This window comes from Pseudonaja textilis, chromosome 1, assembly GCF_049901715.1.
Source record: "Pseudonaja textilis isolate UNSWEBS1 chromosome 1, rPseTex1.2, whole genome shotgun sequence".
Lineage (NCBI taxonomy): Eukaryota > Metazoa > Chordata > Lepidosauria > Squamata > Elapidae > Pseudonaja > Pseudonaja textilis.
In genome coordinates this window covers 237039272-237060499 of record NC_141990.1, presented here as the reverse complement: position 1 = coordinate 237060499, position 21228 = coordinate 237039272, and the positions used below count along the sequence as shown (strand labels likewise).

Here is a 21228-nt window from a genome sequence, read left to right as displayed (position 1 = left end):
GTTCTACACTCACTGCTCCAGAGACATCCACAGGATTTGCTCAAAGAAATCAAGATGGTGGCCATGATCGTATGTTTAAAACTATTTTTTATGTATTGTATGTGTGCAGGAAAACCTGTAAGCTATGAAAAACCATTGTTATTAAATTATTCATACATGCAAATATTATGTTTCTTGGTCTTTGCTGAAGCTGTGATATTTTTACTCCAGATTTGCCACTTAGGAGTGCAGCATAACTTCTCAGGAGCATCTGCCTTTAAAATTAGTTTTGACATCTAAGTAGCAAATCATTGAAATATTTTTCTCTTGTGCCCGGACTCAGTCAGACAATAGACAACTTTACTGCATACCCAAAGAAAATGAAGAGTAACTGTGTTTTATTAAATTGTACTTTCCTGATGCTATGGAAACCTAAAATCATCCAACTTTTTCAAAACAGTTCTTTATGCTGTAATCAGGCTGGCATTTAATGCCACCAGTTTGACTACAATGTACTAATTGGAGTCAGCCTGAAAATGTCTTGAAAATCACACCCAGGTCAAAATATTTGCCTGGGAAGAATGATATTTAAATGCTAGATATCAACAATATCACCTAATTCAAGAGTCTTTGTGATTGGCTCCATCCAGCATAATGTTATGAACAGTGAGCATTGCCCTGGAACTTGTTTTGAAACTTATTACTTTTTAAATTGAAGAAATTGTTTTTCATGCCATGCACCTTAAGCCTTCAATGGCATTTACATTATACAAGTCTGATTTTACTAGTGATTGTGTTATTTTACCATACAAATGTAAGAACTCTATGCACTTTATTTACTAAATATTCCAGCCAATTGAGGACTGTTTCTGCATCCTAAAAAGGCTATGAATTGTAAGACGTGTAGGCCCATTTGCTTACAGGTCTCACAATTCTTTTTAACCATGGCAATTCTAGAGATAATTCTGTAGAAAAATGCTGGAAAAGATTCAGAAAACTATAAAACCATCTCCCTCAGAAGGGTCCAATAATGTGTGTTGTTTTGTAACCGTAAAACCTCCTCCTATCCACAGTTCAATAGACGGTTAATGAAAACTCTTGAGTCACGAAATGAAAAAAATAGTTTCAAGTCATAATATTTTATAGAGTCACTTGGAAGATTTTGGGCAATTTAACAATTATCAACACGATTAGCACATTGTAAAAACATTGATTATTCCATTATTAGTTATTTTAGACTATGTTACAGTTCTTTGTCCCATTTTTTTCTCAGAAATACTTGGAAATGAGTCTTTTAGAAAGATATTCTATGGCATATATATGCCATATATATATGGCATCTCAATATCTGCTACAAATTAAAGCAAATCAGCAAAAATCTCAATGCAATATTTAATGTCCGCAATTTTATTATATACATCATTTGTTTCAGACTGTATTTGGTGCAAAAACAGTGTTTAATTGAACCAGAAAAAAATAGCTATGCTTAACAGTTTTTACCTGAATTGTCACACTGTTAAATATAGTACATTTAACAAAAATGTAAGATGGACAAACTCTAAAAGTATCCTCTGTTATATCTAACACTTGATTGTATCACTCTGACTCAACGTAACAAATAGAAATCCAAACATAGTTACAAGAAGTTATTTACTCAGTCACTTTAAGACTGTATTTTCTTTCCAGTGTTTTGGTCTCCTGCTGCATATTATAGAAATGCACTTTAGTTGTAAAGGTAATTAAAGTTACATAAATGAACAAGCCAAATAAGTAGTTATGGGAGATTTAAAAATGGGAGTTTATAAAAATAAGTTTTTATACATTCTTATAAGATTCTGCTTTAGAGAGAACAAATAAAAAAAAATTACTAGGGGTTTTCACAATGCACGTTTCTGTTTCTGGTAATTTTCTGCTGTAAAAAGTGTTAAGTACAACTGAAATATATAGAAGATAACTATAAAATGAAGTCTTCATAAATACAAAGTGCCCTTAAGTTTTTATTTAATTTTAATAAACATTTAACTAGTTGTGCAAAGCAAGGCCTGGAAGGACTTGATGTAAAACGACTTTATTTCATATTATCAAGCTGCAACACAGCATCTTTGACAGCACAATTTAATTTTATATTTGTTTTCTTCCAACATTCATAGAAAGATTATATATATTTTTTTAAAAGGCACATCTTCCAACCATTGATCAAAATCTGCAGTTCAAGCTAGAGTTTTCTTCAATCACACATAATGTTATTTAAATTTTCCTCCTAATGGCTTCTATCAGCTGAAATGAGAGGGCGAGAGCAGCATTCAATCCCTTCATAGCCCCTAGAATTAATGTTGGGAAAGAGTCCAGAGTAGATTGTGGGTACATATGGGGAGTTCCTTTAGGAGTAGAGATTGATTTAATATAATCAAAAATGACATATGCCAGTTGTTTTTTTAAAGATTCATACATCTTAAAGAGAATCCTCTTGTATTCTACTTCCCTTACAAAGTAACTAGCCAATTTACATAAGATTTTTAGACTGCTGTAATTCTATGACTCTGTTTAGTTTTTAAAAATGAACTATATTTTCCTAAAGTGAAATAATGCAAATAGACAATTTATCATAAAAAGAACTTACAATTTTGGATGCTATCTTTGGAATGGCAGATAACTTTGACATACTATATCTCTATATGTAAATTTTAATAAGCAATATACTTGCTAAAAAGCAATAAATTATATAAAAATGAAGAGATCTATATAAGTTATCTTCTAGTTAATTATCTTCCAGTTATCTTCTATATGACAAACAACATCCAAATATTTAAGAAATACAGTAGTCTTGAATTAAACTTGCAAGAAGCAGTCAAAACATGCAGTGTATACTGGGGAGACTTTTTTTTCTCCAAAATTCAGAAATGAACACAAGTTTGTAATTACAATTTTTTTGCTAAGTCAGAGGTTTGTTGAGCACATCATCTACACAGATATCAAAGAGGTGCCGAGGAGGATTTCAATACTTCCACATTCAAATTATAAAATGAACAGTAACTTGGTCATGTTTCAACAGTCATTATCTTGGATAAAAAAGATTAATGAGTGCACCTGAACAAAGTAGGTTTTTTTTACAATACACAGTTCTGTAAAAATAGCATTAGTGATCACAGTAAACCAAAATTTAAGAATTCCAGTTTTGCATGCTAATTATAGCAATTGCTAAACTATTTCATTTCATCAAATATGATGTCTTACTAAACTGAGAAAAACAACAGTTTCATAAACAAAAATATCGGTTTTCTTTGTATTAATTCTGAAGTTTGACCTCTTTATCATATTTTAATAGCCAAATCTTTTCTTTCCTGATATTCTTTATCTCTGATTATTCTTTAGTACATTCTTTCCAGAATATTCAATTTCCAATGTCATACACTTAACTTTTAACTAAATAAAATTTCTTGCTAGGATTGCATGAAATGTTTTAAGAAATATTTAGACTTTATTTTGTTACTGCATTTTGCATAAATTCTTTATGAATTAAAAAAATATTGAACTTGATATTTAAATTTTTAACTGAAACTCCAAAGCACAATATTTGTAGAACAGAATGATTTGAGATTCTTCGGCAACTATGAAATGAACATCTGTTATTGTGCATAGCTTGAAATCAGTGTGCAACCAAAGTTTTTTTAAAAGTAAAAACAACCACTTGTTAAACCATAAAATTTTGGTTTTTTAGAAATCTTTTCATTGTTAAGCAGTTACATGAAGCAACTAGAAAGATGTTTATAATTACTAAAACGTAGATAAGCATCTGAATGAATGCAGAAATAAACTCTACTGGCAAGCCTTGCAGTTTTTATAAAGCATAGTAGTTAACCTAAAAAAACTAAATATTTAAATTAATCCAAAGACATAGAAGTGAGTTATAAACCACTGCAAGCTAGTCTTTTCCAAGATGATTTATTACGATGACTGGCAGTGAAATTTAAGCCCCATATCCAAACAAATTATTTGGTCATATTTCTTATAAAATAATGTCTGACTGCCACTAATAGAGGTCATATTAATTTTCTGCACTGCAAGAGAGAAAATAATTAGCCGACTGGGCTTTCAGTGATACTTCAATCTGATGTACACAGAACTAGGAAGGGTTCTAAATTCAAGAGTGGGGAGAAATAGCCCTGGACTGAGTGTCAGCAGGACATCTTTTCAAGGGGGTAGAAGGAAATTCATATTGGCGGCCATGTTGCTGCTGCCTCATTTCTTCATGCTGTTCGTTGCTATGTACTTATTCATGACAGTTATTTTCAGGGAACATCATGTTTCTATCAGCTTGTGATGTCAAAGCTTTGTAATATTAGAGTGGGTTGTTTTTTTTTTACATAATCTTGTCAAGCAGGAATCAGAAAATGTTAATATTGCTTTCAACATCATCATCGGCTACATTTTTAAATCTGTGCTTTATAGGAAGAGAAAAAGTGACTTAAGAATCTTGACTCAGGATACAACCTCTTTTGAAAGATAAAAACATAAACATTTTTCTAATTGTTATGGAATGAAAACAGACAGTACTGTTATTAGGGCCCACTTGCTGTAAGCCAGTGCATAGTCAATCAGCAGTCTGCTGGCATCCTTGAATTACTCTACATCGTAGTATAATTAATTTTCATTTTTACGACAACTAATATCCTTCATTAGTGCATTTATGTGTTTCAGAAAAGGAAACTTGGCAATTATTAAAGGTCAATATTTGAGCGCCAAACTAAAGAACATAATTTTGGATCCAGAGTTGCCTCTGTGAGCACAGAAAAATCATTGCTGTTCATGATAGGAATTGAATTCCAATAAAAATTTCCTGCTGAAGGAAAAGGCTGGACCAACATTTTCTCCCAATTTCCTCTTTTGGGGCTGTCCTAGTAACTAATTCCCATCCTGCTCTGGAAAATATCCCAGTATGGGAAGTGGTGTTGAGTGCTAGGAAAAGCAGAAAATCTTATCCCACATTTTCCTTGTCCAAGGCCTGCAGAACTTTGCACCGTAAAATCTGGCACCAAGTCCTTATTTTCTGTATGTCTATCTTCTACGTGATTTCTTGTTCTTTCATATGGGAGTACAACTAAAGCTAAACTTTGGAACAAATAGTAGAGTAGCAGTAAACCAAAACTGTGGCAAATTGGTTAACGTGTTCTCAACTTCTTTGTTTGCTTCCTGTTTTTCAATTCCTCCTCTTCACGTCTCATTTCTTCTAGATCTTCTTGTACTCCGAGTCTCAAGCTAGAAAATAAAGTTTTAGTCACCATAAAATTTAAAAAATTAAGAAAAACAACAATTTAAAACCAACCCACAGGATCTAAACATTTTTACCAAAATGAATTCCAAGCAACAACTCTTTTTTATTATGCTTGCTAGTTTACTTTCATATCTGAGCAAGTTTTTTTTTTTCATTCCAGGAAAGAAACTACTTTTCCTGGGATTGAACCAATGTTTGTGTATGATAATTATGTTACCAAAAAAGAGTAAGATGGTTATTATCTATGAAATAGAGAATGTTTTACATAACAAAACAAATAAGACACAATTCTGATGTTAGAACAATATTCAGAAAAGAGGAACAGTTTACTGCTAACAGAGCTATAGTAAGAGTTGTGGCTCCAGTAGTATGGTACTACCAGTACTATTACTACTACTAATACATCCACATTACCACTTCTATACCATTAGTAACACACTCTCCCACACACTCAGATTGCATCATGAAAATTCATGAACAAAATGTAATGATTTAATGCTTTTAGCTTTGGTCCCTTTTTTAGTGTTACAATAATGAGCAAAATACGTGGTTTACCTCTCAACCCTTCCAAAAAGCCAAAGAAAGTCACTGTGTCACCATATCTCAGTAGTTGAAAAACAATGCATACCCCAAATACTAAATGTTTGCCCACTAGTGTATTATATCAAATGTAGGCAACTATGGCGATGATTATACCTCAAAAAAATTTTTTTTACTGAAATGGTAAAAATTAAAATATGGAATGATGCAATTTCATTATAAATTTCTCATCCTACATGTGTAGAATATTCACACGTTCTGAACAGATTGTCCTTCATCGACAACAACGGCTTGCAGACATCTGCTTTCCTGCAGCAGAAAACCAAAAACTTGTAACCAATGTGATTGGGAAAGAAATTGGAATTCTAATCCACTCATTTGTGAAAGTAATCTCCATTTGCTATTATTACGATACTGAAGTATCAATGTTTCATGATGGATATTCTGTGTTTTATAATGGATATTCTGATCAGGTGACTAGGGATGAAGATATTTTGCTCTAAGAATATACTGCTCAAGATAGGTAGAGGCATTGCTTTTACTCTACAGATAGTCTTTGACATACAACAGTTCATTCAAAGTTACATCAGCACTAAAAGAAGTTATCAGCTAGTCAATGTCCTATCTCTTAGTCTACAAAGGTCTCTGTCACATCAAATTTAGTTTAGTTTACTTTATTGTCATTGCATCTCATACAACGAAATCAAATACCATCTTCAGTGCACATCATGACCATGAAAATAAGCACAAACACACATCCTTCACGCTCCACACATTGAACCGAAAACCTGAAACACTGCACCAACACTGCACTATACAGTAGAATTCAAAAGAGCTACTGCCCTGAGATAGCAGCTGTTTTTCAGCCTATTTGTGCTTGTTTTAATATTCTGTACTGTCTACCAGATGGTAATAGTTTAAAAAAAAAGGTTCCCAGGATGAGATGGATCTTTGAGAATGTTTTGAACATTCTTAAGGCAGCAGGAGCTATAAAACTCTTCCAAAGAGGGGAGAGGACAACCAATGATCTTCTGGGCAATAACGTTAACCCTCTGGAGTGCTGTCCTATCTGCCACTGTGCAATTAGCAAACCATACAGAAGTGCAGTATGTTAAAATGCTATCTATGGTGCAGCGGTAGAAGGTCACCAGCAGTTTTTCATTCAATTGTTGTTTTCTGAGAAGTCTCAGGTAGTATAATCTCTGCTGGGCCCTTTTGACCAGTGCTGCAATGTGAGCACCCCAGGTCAGGTTCTCTTTTATGGTAACACCCAGAAAACTGGCCACTTGCTCCACTCAGTCTCCATTGATAAGCATGGGCTGGATGTCTGATCTGTTCCTTCTATACTCCATTATAAGCTCCTTGGTCTTATTGGTGTTGAGGACCAAGTTATTGTCTCCACAACATGAAGCTGGTCCACCTCATCTCGGAAGGCAGATTCATCCCCCCCCCCCGGAGATGAGTCCCACCATTGTTGTATCATCTGCAAATTTAGTAATAGTATTACTAGCGTGAGCGGGAATACAGTCATGCACTTAAAGAGTATAGAGTAAGGGACTCAACAGGCAACCCTGTGGTGTACCAGTGTTAATAAGGGCTGAAGAGGTATGATTACCTAATTAAGACTGTTTTTCACACTTATGACTGTTGCAGCATCCCCGGGGTCATGTGACCAAAATTCAGATGCTTGGCAACTGACTCATATTTCTGACTGTTGCAGTGTCCCGGGATCATGTGATTAGATTTTGCGACCTTCCGACAAGCAAAGTCAATAGGGAATCCAGATTCACTTAACAATCGTGTCACTCGTTTAAAAAGTGCAGCGATTCACTTAACAACTATGGCAAGAAAGGCTGTAAAATGGGGCAAATTTCACTTAACAAATGTCTCACTTAGCAACATAAATTTTGGGCTCAATTGTGGATAAATAGAAGACTACCCGTATGTCCTTTCCTCCTGCAGTTTCTTGTCATGTCTTGATCTCTGAAAGCAAATATACCACAGTATCTACCAATAGGAACAAGAAGTAGGAAGCAGCTGAAGCAAGAAGGGAAAAGAGTTTGACAGGGACAATCCTCTTCTGCCCATCCTGAATTGCCACGCTACTGCTTATTTCTTGTTGCTGAAGATAGAGAACGATGTGATGAGGTAGAAAGGCTGCAGTAGGAGAAGGACTGGGTGACAGGTGGCCAGAAAGTCCAGAGAGGAAAGTACACAGACAGGTGGGCAGAGGAAGGTGAAATGTAGCAGAAATAAGCAAGCAGACAAGTATACTGATTGGATGAAAGAGACAAAAAAAGACAGCACTCTTATATAATCTTGTAATAGCTGAGGAAAAAGTACTGCATATCTTGTGATTACTGTTTTTGCACTGAAGCTCTATATAATTTCACATAAGATGACATGAAAAAGCCCAATAAAGCTATTACTCTTTAAAATCATTTTAACAGATTTCATTTTCAATGAAGGATTTCAACAATATATGTAAGAGTGAATCAGATTGTTTTAATTTTTTACCTTCTGGCTTCCTCTTTCTGCTGTTCTTTCCAAGTACTTTCCATGTAACGTAAGGCATAGTCACTTTCATCTTTGTATCTAAAAATGATTAAGTTAAATGCAATGCTATTTATCTAGCAGAATTATTTTGCCTTGCACAATATCATTTATGGGACTGAAGTTCTTGGGGGAAGATTGGAATACGCATAATCAAAGTGAGGGGAGGAAAAAGAAGCTCTGTCGAATACGTGGCTTTCTTTAGGTAACAGTAGACATGCTAATCAATCAATTGGATGTGTGTGTGTGTGTATGTGTGTGTGTATTTAAATAAAACAGAAACATGCCAATTAATGTTATAATCGCAGGGCTAAACTAAGCCAGTTTTAAGCCACAATATAGTTAACTTATCTTTTTCCAAAGCAATTAATCATCTTGTACTTATAGTACAACAATCTTTTTCCTTTCTGCTAAAATTATGGCAAGCCACATAATATTCCCTGAACTTTCTGGCTGTAGTTTTGAAAATAGCCATTCACTCAATACAATATAGAAGAGTACTGATAATTTTGGCATAAATACAATTTTCTTGTACAGTGTTGCAGGCAGAATGGTGCAACAATGTTTAAAAATGTGTGTTACTTTTTCAAACATCTTTTAAATCTTTTCATCTACTGTATGTTATAGAAATTCATGTACATGTTATGGATTGGTATAAATATACAACAGTAAAATTACGTTAAAGCTTATTTTCTCACTTTGACCGATCATAACCAAATATCTCTTTGATATGTCTCGAGATCTCTTCTTGAGGCTCTCCTTCATCATCAATAAAATCTTCCATTTCAGAATCTTCTTCATCTTCATCTTCATACTTTCTTTTATAGCTACTGGTAATAGGTGGAAGAGATGGTCTTGGAAAACCTAGGTCAGAAATTTAAGACATTATATATATATATAGATATATAGATTCTCAACTCTGTCTCAACTCTTCATAAATTGCCAGAGGTAAAACAACGGGTCCATACCTAGGACAGAGGATGGGGCATGAGAAAATTCTATCTTTGCTGCAGCTGTGCAGCCTGCCTAAAGCACACTGGCTGCTCTTCTGTGTGCCAAAGAGATTTAGGGCTTGTCATTTCAGATGCATGCTGTAGGACTCCCTGTTGCCTGTACTGCAGTTGCACAGTCTGAGAATTGCCCCAACACACATGGAAAGGCTTCAAGGCAGATGCCGTTGGCATGAAACACCACAATCTGTCATTTGGTTCAGGAATACCCATTCTAAAATCTTATTGAAGCCAGCAGAATTTATACCCAAGCCAAGCATTAGGTTAGAGCAGTGTTTTTCAAACTTGGCAATTTTAAGATGTGTGGACTTCAACTCCCAGAATTCCACAGTCTGCATCTTAAAAATGTTCACGTTTGAAAAGATCTGGGTCAGAAAGCTCTTATTTTGTGGGGGAGAATATTTTTGAGAATGCAATTTTAAATAATTGTATTTAAGCCATCCCTAAATACATACATACTCAGAAGCACAAACTCTCAAGATACCTTGTGGGGTAATCCCAGGTCTATGATTAGGAAATGGCCTCATTCCATTCATCTGTCTTGGAACCAGATTTTTGGATGAGATTGTTTCTGATACAACAGTACACTTTGGTTTTAGAGTTCCAGCTGTAATGGTACTTGGCCGACCCGATCCTGAGCTGCTATTCCTTCCAAGTCCAGGGTTTACATTGGAATTTGGCCGACCAGGTCCTACGCCTTGGCTACTGCCTAAAAAAACTGGTCTTGAAGTGATGCTTGGTCGACTAGATCCCATGCTTAAACTATTACTGGCCAGTCTAGGTCCTGTGCTTCGCTGTCCTTGCCCTGAGCTGTTTTCTGATCTCCTGGGTCCCATGATACGTGATCCATGCCCAGTAATCGAACTGCGGCTTGGCTGCCCGGGGCCTGAATTCAAGCTGTTCTTTGATCGTGCAGGAGGTCCTCCTGTAACTGAAATGTTGCTTGCTTGCTTGGAGCTGGAATTTTTATAAGTTTCTTGCTGGGCGGAAACCACATTGGTTGATTTTACATGGGTGCTATTTTTTTTCAAACTCAGTTCTTTATTAGATGATGGTCTGAGAGTTCCATTTGCAGCCGTTTTCAAGACTAGAGTTTGGGACTTAGATCCAGTTTTCCCACCTCCGCTGGGTGCAGGTTTAATGTGATTATTGTGCGGAGGGTTTTTTAAAGGCCCTTTTGGTGCAGATTTTACTTTTTCCGCGTGGCTTGCTTTGGAACTAGACACCAATTTGGAAGGCTTTTCACTTAAAACTGGCCCTTTGGTTTTCTTATTGTTATTATTTTGTGAGGGAATGCTTCCTTTAGAAAAGGCAGGTTTGTCTGTCAAATGCCTGCTAGCTTTAGCATTTACTAAATCCCTCTGAGAAATTTCCTTTTTGGAAGAACCCGATGGAACGGTATGTTTCATTTCTTTCTCTGATCTCTTTTCTTTTAGTATAACCCCTTTTCTGTTTCTCTTCTCTAGGTAGTCTCGCTCTCTTAATTCTTCTGCAGTCATTGGTCTTTCTTCAGTCTTTTTTACAACTTTTATTTCAACTGGCTCATATTGTTTTTTTTCAGCCAGCTTTAAAAGATCATTAAAATTCATTGCTGGAGGTGCACTTTTGGCTAGCACCTTTGGTTTTTCTGAAACTTTGGAGGGTTTCTCTTCATATTCTTCTGATTCCTGCTCAGACTCTGACATATTATAATCTACTTCATTCATTTCATCCTGTGTCCTACATTCTGTGCTTTCAGAACTTCTACTTTCATGACCCTGCTTCTTTTTAGGCTTCTCTTCAGTAGGAATGCCATTATAGCCATGAAAATTATCCTTTGTCCGTGAAGCCATAGCTCTGGCTTTTCGGTCGTGTTTCATTTCTATGCGCCTAGCCAGTAGATCTTGTTTTCTTCTTTTTTCCATAAGATCTAGAAAGAAAACAAAGCTTTAGTATATATATAAAAAAAGACTCTGCAAATATATATCTTGCAGATATAGATAAATTCCATACAGTTTAGGTTAAACATTTATATTCTAACTATATATTATCTAAAGTATGACACTACAGATTCAGCGTCAAGGCATACAGTAGGAATAACACCACAGATTTTAACTGAAACATCTCTTTAAGTAAGAGGGCTGGTACCAAAAAACCTCTACAGCATGTCCAAGAGGCATAGATTTCAATTAAGCATGGGCTTCTTTGAAACTAAGACGACCATTAAGGAATAGTTCTATGTAAGATAGGGGAAGACCTGCTGCTCTGAGCAAGCGTAAGCAGTTCTTGACTTACAACCATTACTTCAGCACCTGTTCAAAACTGCAGTGGCACTGAACAAAAGGACTTATGACTCATGACCGAAGTTACAGCCATTGCAGTGCTTCTGCAGTCACATGATCAAAATTCAGATGCTCGGCAGCCCACCTGCTATACACTTATGACCGTGTGGTGCTGCCACTCTCCTAGGCCAACCTGCACTGTAGTTGGCAGTAGTGCCAAGGCTGAGCCTGAGGTAGAGGCCTGGCTCTTCAGGAATCTTAGCCAGCCACTGCCTTCAGGCCTTGACATTAAGCTTAGCACTTTTGCTTCCACTGAAGTGCTTCTCTAAGGTGTACAAGTCTTAGAAAATAGTGTGATTCCCCTGAAGCCCAGCATTCCCTATGATCTGCAGGGCACTGCTCACCAGCTGCTAAGAGGTGCGTGTGGCTTATTCAAGGCAGCACCAGGCCTTCCATCCCAAAGCCACCTTGTACATTCTCCAATGCTTTGTGTTACCTACCTCACAAAGGGCTCTGGGGTGATGGTGGCAGGTGGGTCTGAGACGGCTGAAAACCCCGTGCCTCTATTTCAGGCCCAGCTCTGGCACTGCCGCCAAGTGCTGCATGGCAGGCAAACGTAACCTTTGCATCGCAGTGGGGTACCCCCCCTTACTCACACGTGGTCACCCAGGGCCTCCCCCACCGTGGTTGTTTGTACTGGTCGGGATTCCCAGGAGAGTGGAAGTACGTTCCAAGAACAAGAAACAGTTCAATTCATATAGTTGGTGTGAGGGAAAGAGGGTAAAAACAGCCCCTCCCTAATAGTTCTCTGAGTATAGGCTTGTGTAGATAGAAGAGTGCTTTCATTTTTCAAGATTCTGTCAGGACGTGTGGAACAATAATAAAACATATTTGGACGAATCACCATGAGTTTTGGTTTTGGGGGGCAGACAGCTCCCCCACTCCTTAGCTAGTCCACCTGCTTAATGACCATAACTAGGAGATTGTGGTTGCTGAGCAAAGTGGTGACAGGTTATCTTGCTCTGCTCAACAACCAAAATTCCAGTCCCAATAGTGATTGTAAGTTAAGGACTACCTATATAGCTCTTTGTTAAGATGGCAAAAGAAAATCAGTACACTATTATTATTATTTTTAAAAAAACCTGTATTTGCTTTTGCTTTTAGCTGTATAACTTACTTCTAATTACTTGTATATAGATATATAAAGCTAAAATTGTTATCCCAGAAAACTGGCCCTGCCTGGTGTGCAACGCCCGTACACCCAGGTGGAGATTGCGAAAGACTTTATTCTGCACAGAAGGACGCAGAGGGATCACTCCCACTAGGCCTGTCCCCCACCTTAAACAATATATGTTTATAACTTTACTTGCTCTTAAGCCCCATAAATCATACCCTAGGACCACCTAAAAGACCAACCCACCGTCATTCCCTATATTCAGCAAATTGTGTATATGCTTTAGCATAATCATAATCATTTACACAATTCCCAGCAATTGCTACCCTCGAGTTCCTTTTTCCTATGCGGTCATCTTCCCAGAGTACATTTGGGGTTTCATCAGAGCAACTATTCCTGAAGGTTTCACTGATCAAGCAGTTTTCATTACCCCTTATATTCTAGCAACTGACTAAATAACAATTCCTTACAGACACCAAATGTTTAGAAGAAGGGATCTTCTGCCCTTTTCTTCAAAACAATTTTAAAAAAGTCAGTTTTGTTTCAAGTTGACATGGAATATGTAAAAGTAAGGAAAGCGTGACAATGATTTTCAGAAGAAAGGCAAGATTTTTGTCCCAAGAATAACTAATAATAATCTTTATAGAAAGAAAAATACTGAACGATACCCTTTTTTTTCTGTTCCTCTTCTTGCCTTCTGAGAAAGGCTTGCACAGCTGCTGACTGAACACCTTTAACTTTTGGATCCTTTTTGGGAGGGCCAACCGCCAAACTGTACCTCTTCTGCAAAGAAACCAAAGTTTCACAAAGATGAGAAACAAATATGAACTTATTGTGCAACTGTTTTCAGCTATGTCCAAGAGGATTATTAGTATACAAAAACTTCCTCATGCATTAGAGGAAGAATTTCTTTCTTAACCAAAAACAAACTAAACAAAAACCACAAACAAATGCAATGAATAGACTAAAAGAAGAAAATTTAAATTCAGCTCTGTATCTCATCTTCTTTATATGGAATGTAAGAGATTTTCAAAGACAAAGTACCAAGGTAAACCAAAAAGACACGTAACATAAAATTACAAATAAATAGGGACATCGTTTCTATTGGACTGTAATTAATACAAGTGACTGAGTTCCTTTCTACAGCGTTTGGGATCTTAACAAGAAAAGGTTTCCTTAAAAAGATCAAACACATTGAGAAAAGAATCCCTACTCATAACTCTTTCAAAGAGATTCCTCTAAATGTTCAAATAAAAGAATGAGATATTTGGGATAAAATATCAAATCAAATAAGAAAAATATTTGCACAGGTACAATTTCTGCTAGTGAAATGTTATAAAATGTAAGCTTTTGTATGCTCCAGTTGAAAATATGACATTTTAATTACCCTCCCCTTATTTTTGGGTGGGAGGGGAACAACTGCTTCTGATTTACAAAATATTGTGGTGCTAAATAATGTTTTACTATTAAAGTAGAACAATTGAAGATTATATAAAACATTAACAGAATCACTTTAACAATAATATTTCCAGATGTACTTAGTCATATACTTTGAACACCTATTGTTTTAGAATAAAATCTTAGGTATATTGATTGATCAAATCACCTCTTAATATTGGGTCAATTAAGTTTAGGTTAGTTTGGCACTATGAGCAGTCATAACCCAAAGATTATGTAACCTTATCACCTTTTGCTCATATAGAAAGAAATGAATGAAAAAATAACTCACTCTTTTTGGGGGATCAATTATAATCTGATATTTTGAAAGAACTAAGAAAGCCATGGGTAGTTTAAGTTTGTTCACAAACCAAGACCTGAAAACTGATGGAAAGTGAGGTTCATGATACATCTAAAAAATCTAAACGGAATCAGGCTCATATAAATCTGCATAACAGTTGTTTGCAGAAACAAAGCAATCAATAACCAGCATAAAGTACCAGCATTGCATTGTCTAATAATTTGCAACTTCAGAAGGTATATTCAGAAATCCACCTTTAATGGAAAACTGATTGGGTTTTCTTGATAGGCTTCTACAAGTGGAAACACTGATTCTTGCTTTTCCAATAGCACTGGACGATATCTATATAGCTAAATGTTGCAACAAAGTGCAAATCATATATTGCTCTTATTAAAAAGTACCAATACAGAGATAAAATGAGCAAAAATTCCAAATGCCCTTAGAAATCATTTAAAGAGCTGAATGACATACTACATGCCCTTTCTTATAAGCATCACAAAACTATTTTAAAATCTCATCCTCCCTATACTAAGAGTGAAAATAGCACCTGGTTTCAGATCTATCATAAGTCATTCAACAGTACAATGAAGAAAGCTCTCAATCCTGGCTGAGTGAACTTCATATTCAAAATAATCAGAGCATATTAAACTACAATGAGTTTGTGCATGAATATAATATGCCCTTATTTCAGGATTTGTACCGGTAATTCACTTAAGTTGTGTATGATTACTATACAATAACAAGAAGTAATTTTGAATATACTTCATACAGCCATGTATATTACATCCTGAACTATCTACAGTAATAGTTGAACTATTATTATAGCAGTCAAGCAGAAGCAGCCTGTTTCAGTTTAAAAACAGCTAATTAATTGTTAGGTTTTTGCCAAGGGAAATGAACTAATAGGCCAACAATTTTAGTGACACATGATGCAATACTATAATTGGTTTTGTTTATATAAATTGTCAAATACAAATGTCATCTAACACATCTTTCTTAGAAAGCTGAACAATTTCAAACTCTTTTTCTTATCTCTTAACAGTGTTTCAAATTGGCCTACAATAAAAGATATGCATTTTATAAAACTCTATTCATGATTATAAAATTAATGAGATGGTTCCCACAGCTATGAAAGGAGTTTTCCTTCAGCTGAAGAACCTGCCCAATGCTGTCTGGTATTTGAAAAGAAAATATCCACCAGCATAGCTATCCTGTAAGAAAAGTGCAACATCCAAAATCAACATTAAAGCTCACATTTTAGTGAAAGCTTCACATTATATTTGATGTGGAACCTTCTTTATGAGTAATTTTGGAATGATTTAATTATATTTTATTGTATTTATTTTTCCCCATTAACCCATGTTATTTATTTGAGCATATGCTGAAGTTCCAAGACAGAAAGACCCTGTGCTCTATTTTAAACTTACAGGAGAGGCTAAATTCTCAATCCTTCTAAGGGCATTTTATTAATAGAGGTACAAATGAATTGTTCAAAATGTGAAAAATATATTACTTGTTGGTCTCTATGGGAACTCTCTCCTATACTATCCCACATAATGATCACATATATTAATGGTTTTGTTGGGTATATGGGATAGTTCTGAGATTATTTAAAAAATTGAATAAAATGAATGTATTTAAGTACATTGTATTTATGATGCTAAGATAGTAAAGGTAGACAATCTGGTACTGTTCAGATGTTTGGAGCTTTTGCTGAAAAGTAATGCGTAAATAGTCTAACTACATACATTTATTTTATTACCTCTTGGCCCAAATGGCCAACAGCTAAGTATGACAGGAATTGTAAAAAACTGAAATGTACATTTGCTTATTTTTATAACACACAATATTTACTAAGTTTGTTATTTACTTAAAGCCATTCACTGAATTTTGGAGAAAATAGGTAGCTTCGTTGTCAACAAAAATCCAACATGAAAACAACTGATCAAACTGAGAAAGTTATATTTTCTATATAGCAACATTCAGCAACTTTGTTGCTGTAGAATTACAAGTAGAAAATAACTTTTACCTCCAAATGTTTTGAATTGTGTGATCAATGGCAGACATATAAATGCTTCATACTTCAATTTTTTGGAAAGATCACCAACGGTCTCCTGCTGTTTTACAGAATCCCTGCATTCATTGGTTTGAGCCTAAACTATCTAATTTGTTCTCCACAACAATAGCTTCAACAAAAACTTTACAAGGCTAGATCACATTTCCACAAATTTCAAGTCAATCTAGTTGAAATGAATCGGATTATACTATGACTTTTAATTTACTATTATATTGCTTCGTTTGTATACCATTAGTATTTGAAATATTTTATGTTGCGATAATTTTCTCCGGGATAGTATCCCAGGATTAAAAAATTGTGTCTCCACCAGGGAATAGATCTCATCAACCTCTTGTATTACCAGGACACTTCTGCAGAAACACAATCTTTCTATACCCCAGCTGCTAGAGCTATAAAATTAACAGAGGGTCAGAAATCATATGGGAAACAAAAAAAATCAGGATCCAAAGCCCTGTAATATGCTCTTGACTTGTAAAACATTTTAGTACTAACACTTCAGCTAAATGAATAGCTTTCTAATTTAGGTAGGAAAGGAAGGCAACAAGCTTATCTCCATTCTCACTTCTATTTGTTGGCTTGTTGCCAGGATTATGCTCCATTTTTCAAACCCTCCAACAGAAAATCTTTCCATTAACTTAATTTTACTTCCTTAATCCCAAATAATTAGCATTCAAAGAAAAACAGCACTGGAGCAAAATACAATACATATTTTAAATATAGGAATGGACAAGCATATTTACAGATAGACCTTAATTTTCGACTGTAATTACGCCAGGAATTAGAGTCATGTTATGCTGGTCATTAAGTGGCTCATCATAACTGCACCTGATTTTACGACTTTTGCCCTAAAATGGTGGTTAAGTTAAAACATTCTTCACAATGGGCTTTTTTTTTTTTGCAGAAAACTGGAAGCAAACACCAGTTTCCTGCAAAAAAAAAAAAATGCCATAAATTGTGGTCATGTCACCGTGGGACACCACAAATACTGCAACGTTTGCAAAAACCAGTTGCCCAAATGTGGTTATATGACCATGGGGTGTTGGGGGGGGAATGGACCATGGATCTTCAAAACTAGAATCTTATTTGGTGTCCAGTGTAACTTTAAACTTTATGACCTGTGCCCATAACACATTATCTTGCATTGAAACAATTTAAAACATTAGCAGATTATGCTGGCTTCTATGAAGAAATCTTTTGAGCAACTGCTGTATCCAAAGGCTTACTGGACTCATGTGGGCAATTGGGAAAGAGTCTCCCTAGATGACAGGAAGATGATATTCTTTAGCAGAAAGATACCAGAGAGCATGCTAGCTGTGCGGGCACTTACCAGCTGTGCAGAAGTCATGGGAGACAGATGGTCCCTCAAGTATCCTGGCCCTATGCCACACAGGCCCAACTCCTTTTCTAATCTTGCTTCTACCAAAAGAGCTCTGATACTGGAAAGATAGGAATCTCAGATATTTACAAGGAGACTGGGGACAGGGCTTCCGAGGTAAATTCAGCTTCTCTGAAAATGGGCCTCTCCTTCTGCTCTTGGAGGATATTACAATATATTCTTCAAGGTGCCCTATTATCAAACCTCTTGATGGTCCTAAGTATAGTAAGTTTAATAAGGCTAGATTCCAACAATATGCAAATTTATGACTGCTTGATTTATGGTTTAACAGGATATATTATATACTCACACACACTTTATACAAGAAACCATGATGCTATCTTAGTAATTCATTTTTTATTCTGTTTATGTAATAACTGCAGTTATACCACTTTGTAAGAAGTATTCAGATTTGGCCAAGTGTCTTGAGAAACAAGGAAGAAAAACAGCAAAGGCAAAGCTTAGAAAACTAGGAATGAACAATAACAGCATTGTTTAAATATCATTAAAAATATTGAAATAGAGGAGTTACAAGCAGTGCTTTAATGAAAAAGTGAGCTTTGGAAAAATCAAAGGAATAATTTATTTTTAAATGAAGTGCGTTCTTCATCTCATTCAATGCTTTCCCCATAAAACATTTTAATACAGGTAGTCCTTGACTTAAAACAGTTTGTTTAGTGACCATTTGAAGTTACAATGGCAGTGAAAAAAATGACTTATGACCATTTTTCACATGATTCTTGCTGCATCCCCATGATCACATGATCAAAATTTAGATACCTGGCAAGCCCAGGGCCATGAGATTGCAACCTTCTAAAAAAGAACAATCAATGGGAAACCATATTCACTTAACAACTGTATTACTGAGCCATGGTGGAGCAGTGGTTAGAATGCAGTATTGCAGGCTAATTCTGCTGACTGCCAGCAGTTCGAATCTTACCTGCTTGTTGACTCAGCCTTCCATCCTTCCGAGGTGGGTAAAATGAGGACGCAGATGGTTGGAGGCAAGAGGCTAAATCTAAACCACTTAGAAGAGGGGGCTGTAAAGCACTGTGGTGTCTAAATGCTATTGCTATTAACTTTAGCGATTCACTGAACAACGGCAAAAAGGGCATAAAATGGGGCAAAATTCATTTAACAAATGTCTCACTTAGCAACAGAAATTTGGGGCTGAATTGTGGTCATAAGTTGAGGACATGTTGAGGACTACCTGCACATACATCTGATTAACCTGAACTTAAAACAACAGAATTTTAGTCATAAAATAGGCAGTCTCAACTCCAGACACAGCCTTTCTCAGAACACCTCAACAAAACCTCTGAAGAGTTTTAGCTGAAGATGAATATGGCATTCATTGTTCCTTGTTTTGGTAGAAGGCTACTTGGTTCTATCCATTGTATCCTGTTTGTTTTTTAAGGAAAGAACTCATCATATTCTACTATGGGTTTGTACCCCGAATACTATCAAATTCCACAGCATAACCATACATCCGTAAGCCAAATAATAAAAAGCATCACAACTTGATTAGCATTGCTAGAATTTCTGGAATTTTAGGGCTGTAATTCAGTTTATGTGAAATAGTACACATGTACATCCATACAAAGGCAGGTAAAGTTTGGAAGAATGTCTGTCTGATTACAACTCATTCCTGGCTCGGTTTACTACAACTGGACTATTTAACTTATATTTAACTCAAAGAGTAAAAAAACCGAAACAACTTGCACTAGATATTACTCTTAGCTCAAACGCAACAAAGGCAGAAAAATAAATGCAAGGAACAGCAGCTCTCTTGTGACTAAGGCTCTTTGCTACCCTTTCTCTCTCCTCTCTTCCCTTCCAGATGTATTTCTGAAGTCAATTCCCTCCCCCCCCCCCAAATAAATCCAACTCATAAATCTTTAGTTGAGAAAGCAATCCTTTTTCATGAGTCATTTTTGTTTGTAAAATGGTGGGGGGGGGGGGAGAAGACTTCCGAAGTAAAAAGAGTCGAATATGTACATAAAACCAGGTTTCTTATGGAAGTGAAGTTTTCCTTTCAAACTGACACCCTTGAACCACCTTTCCGGGGGTTGAAAACAGCCCTCGCCGGTGGTAGGAATCTCGAGATCCGAGGGGGACGAAGACGAAGACAACAAAATGAATCTTCCGGCTATTATTTCTGGCCGAGCCCTCGCCAAACAGGGCTGCCAAGTAGGAGATGGATCGCGGTTTGGGTCTGCGATCCCGCTGCAAAACCTGGGTGGAGGTTTCCACAGTGTGAGAGAGAGAGAGATTGGGGGGGAGATGGCGAATCCCTCTTTTCAAATACTCCGGATCCAGGGCTAGCTTACTCGGACGAAGCGTCCGGAAAGGAAGAGTTGGGCAACAGCTGGCATCCACGTCAATCCCAGCCCGCCGCGTCCTCCTCACTCCTTTTTTTTTTTCCCCCACCTCCCTTCCCCCTTTTTTCCTTCTCACCGGCATGGCGCTCGATCCTTGATGTTCCGAGGCCTTCATCAGGACTTCGCGGAAATCCATGACGGGCTCTCCAACGGTTCTTTCCCCCCTCAACACCTGCGAAGGCGCTCAGGCGGCGAGGAGCGCCCCTCCGCTCTCCTCTCCTCTCCTCTCTCGCTCTCTCTCGCTCTCGCTTCAGTCCCCTCGCCCAGCTGACGAAAAAGTTGCTCGCGACGCTCCTCCCCCCTTCCCTTACTTCCGGCCCGCGGACCTCTCTTGCCTTCTCTTTTTAAATATCGCCTCGGAGTTTTCGACTGAGTTGGTGGTGGTTTATTTTTTTAAGCAAACGTCACTTCCGTCACTCGCGCCATAAGCGAGCACGCACGCGCCCTCCCCTTTCCGAATTATAATTATTATTTTTTTTAAAAAAAAGTGCCTGTACGTCATGTGATCGGGCTTTTTCGGAAAGGCCGTCGGGGCGGAAGGCTCCACGTGTAGTGTGGGTGAGAGAGCTCACCGAGGGATCGATTCGTTCTGTTCCTCTCTTATGGAATGAGGCGGAGGGCCGGGCTGTTGCTTATACGGGTGGGTGTCGGTTGCTTTTGCTGCGGGCTTCCCTGGACTCGGAAGCTAAGCAGCGTCGGGTCGGGTTGGCGTTAGGGACGGCTGTACATTCGCTATACTGGGAATCACCATCCACGCCGCGAAGGAAGGAATAAGGAGCTTATTCTACTGCAATTGCATGTAGTTATGTGGGTGTGTCGGGGTGGTCGCTGGAGGTCGAAACTCGAGATCGAAACACTTCCGTATTAC

At 36.9% G+C, this 21228-nt stretch overlaps 1 protein-coding gene across 2 annotated transcripts; it reads right to left on the bottom strand.

Annotated features, from left to right (window-relative positions):
• Nucleotides 1-1102: 1102 nt before the first annotated feature.
• Nucleotides 1103-20599, bottom strand: SPTY2D1 (SPT2 chromatin protein domain containing 1). Of its 2 annotated transcripts, none has more exons than XM_026706529.2 (6): nucleotides 20437-20599; nucleotides 13458-13572; nucleotides 9839-11263; nucleotides 9043-9208; nucleotides 8309-8386; nucleotides 1103-5235 (listed from the first exon to the last, which is right to left on the bottom strand). In XM_026706529.2, exons 1-6 carry the CDS (start codon nucleotides 20494-20496, stop codon nucleotides 5139-5141), a joined length of 1941 nt encoding a protein of 646 aa, XP_026562314.2. In that variant the 5' UTR covers nucleotides 20497-20599; the 3' UTR covers nucleotides 1103-5138. The 2 variants fall into 2 exon arrangements, 1 of the variants encoding a protein (XP_026562314.2); XR_003374696.2 differs by having other exon boundaries at nucleotides 4282-5235; nucleotides 9023-9208.
• Nucleotides 20600-21228: the final 629 nt, after the last annotated feature.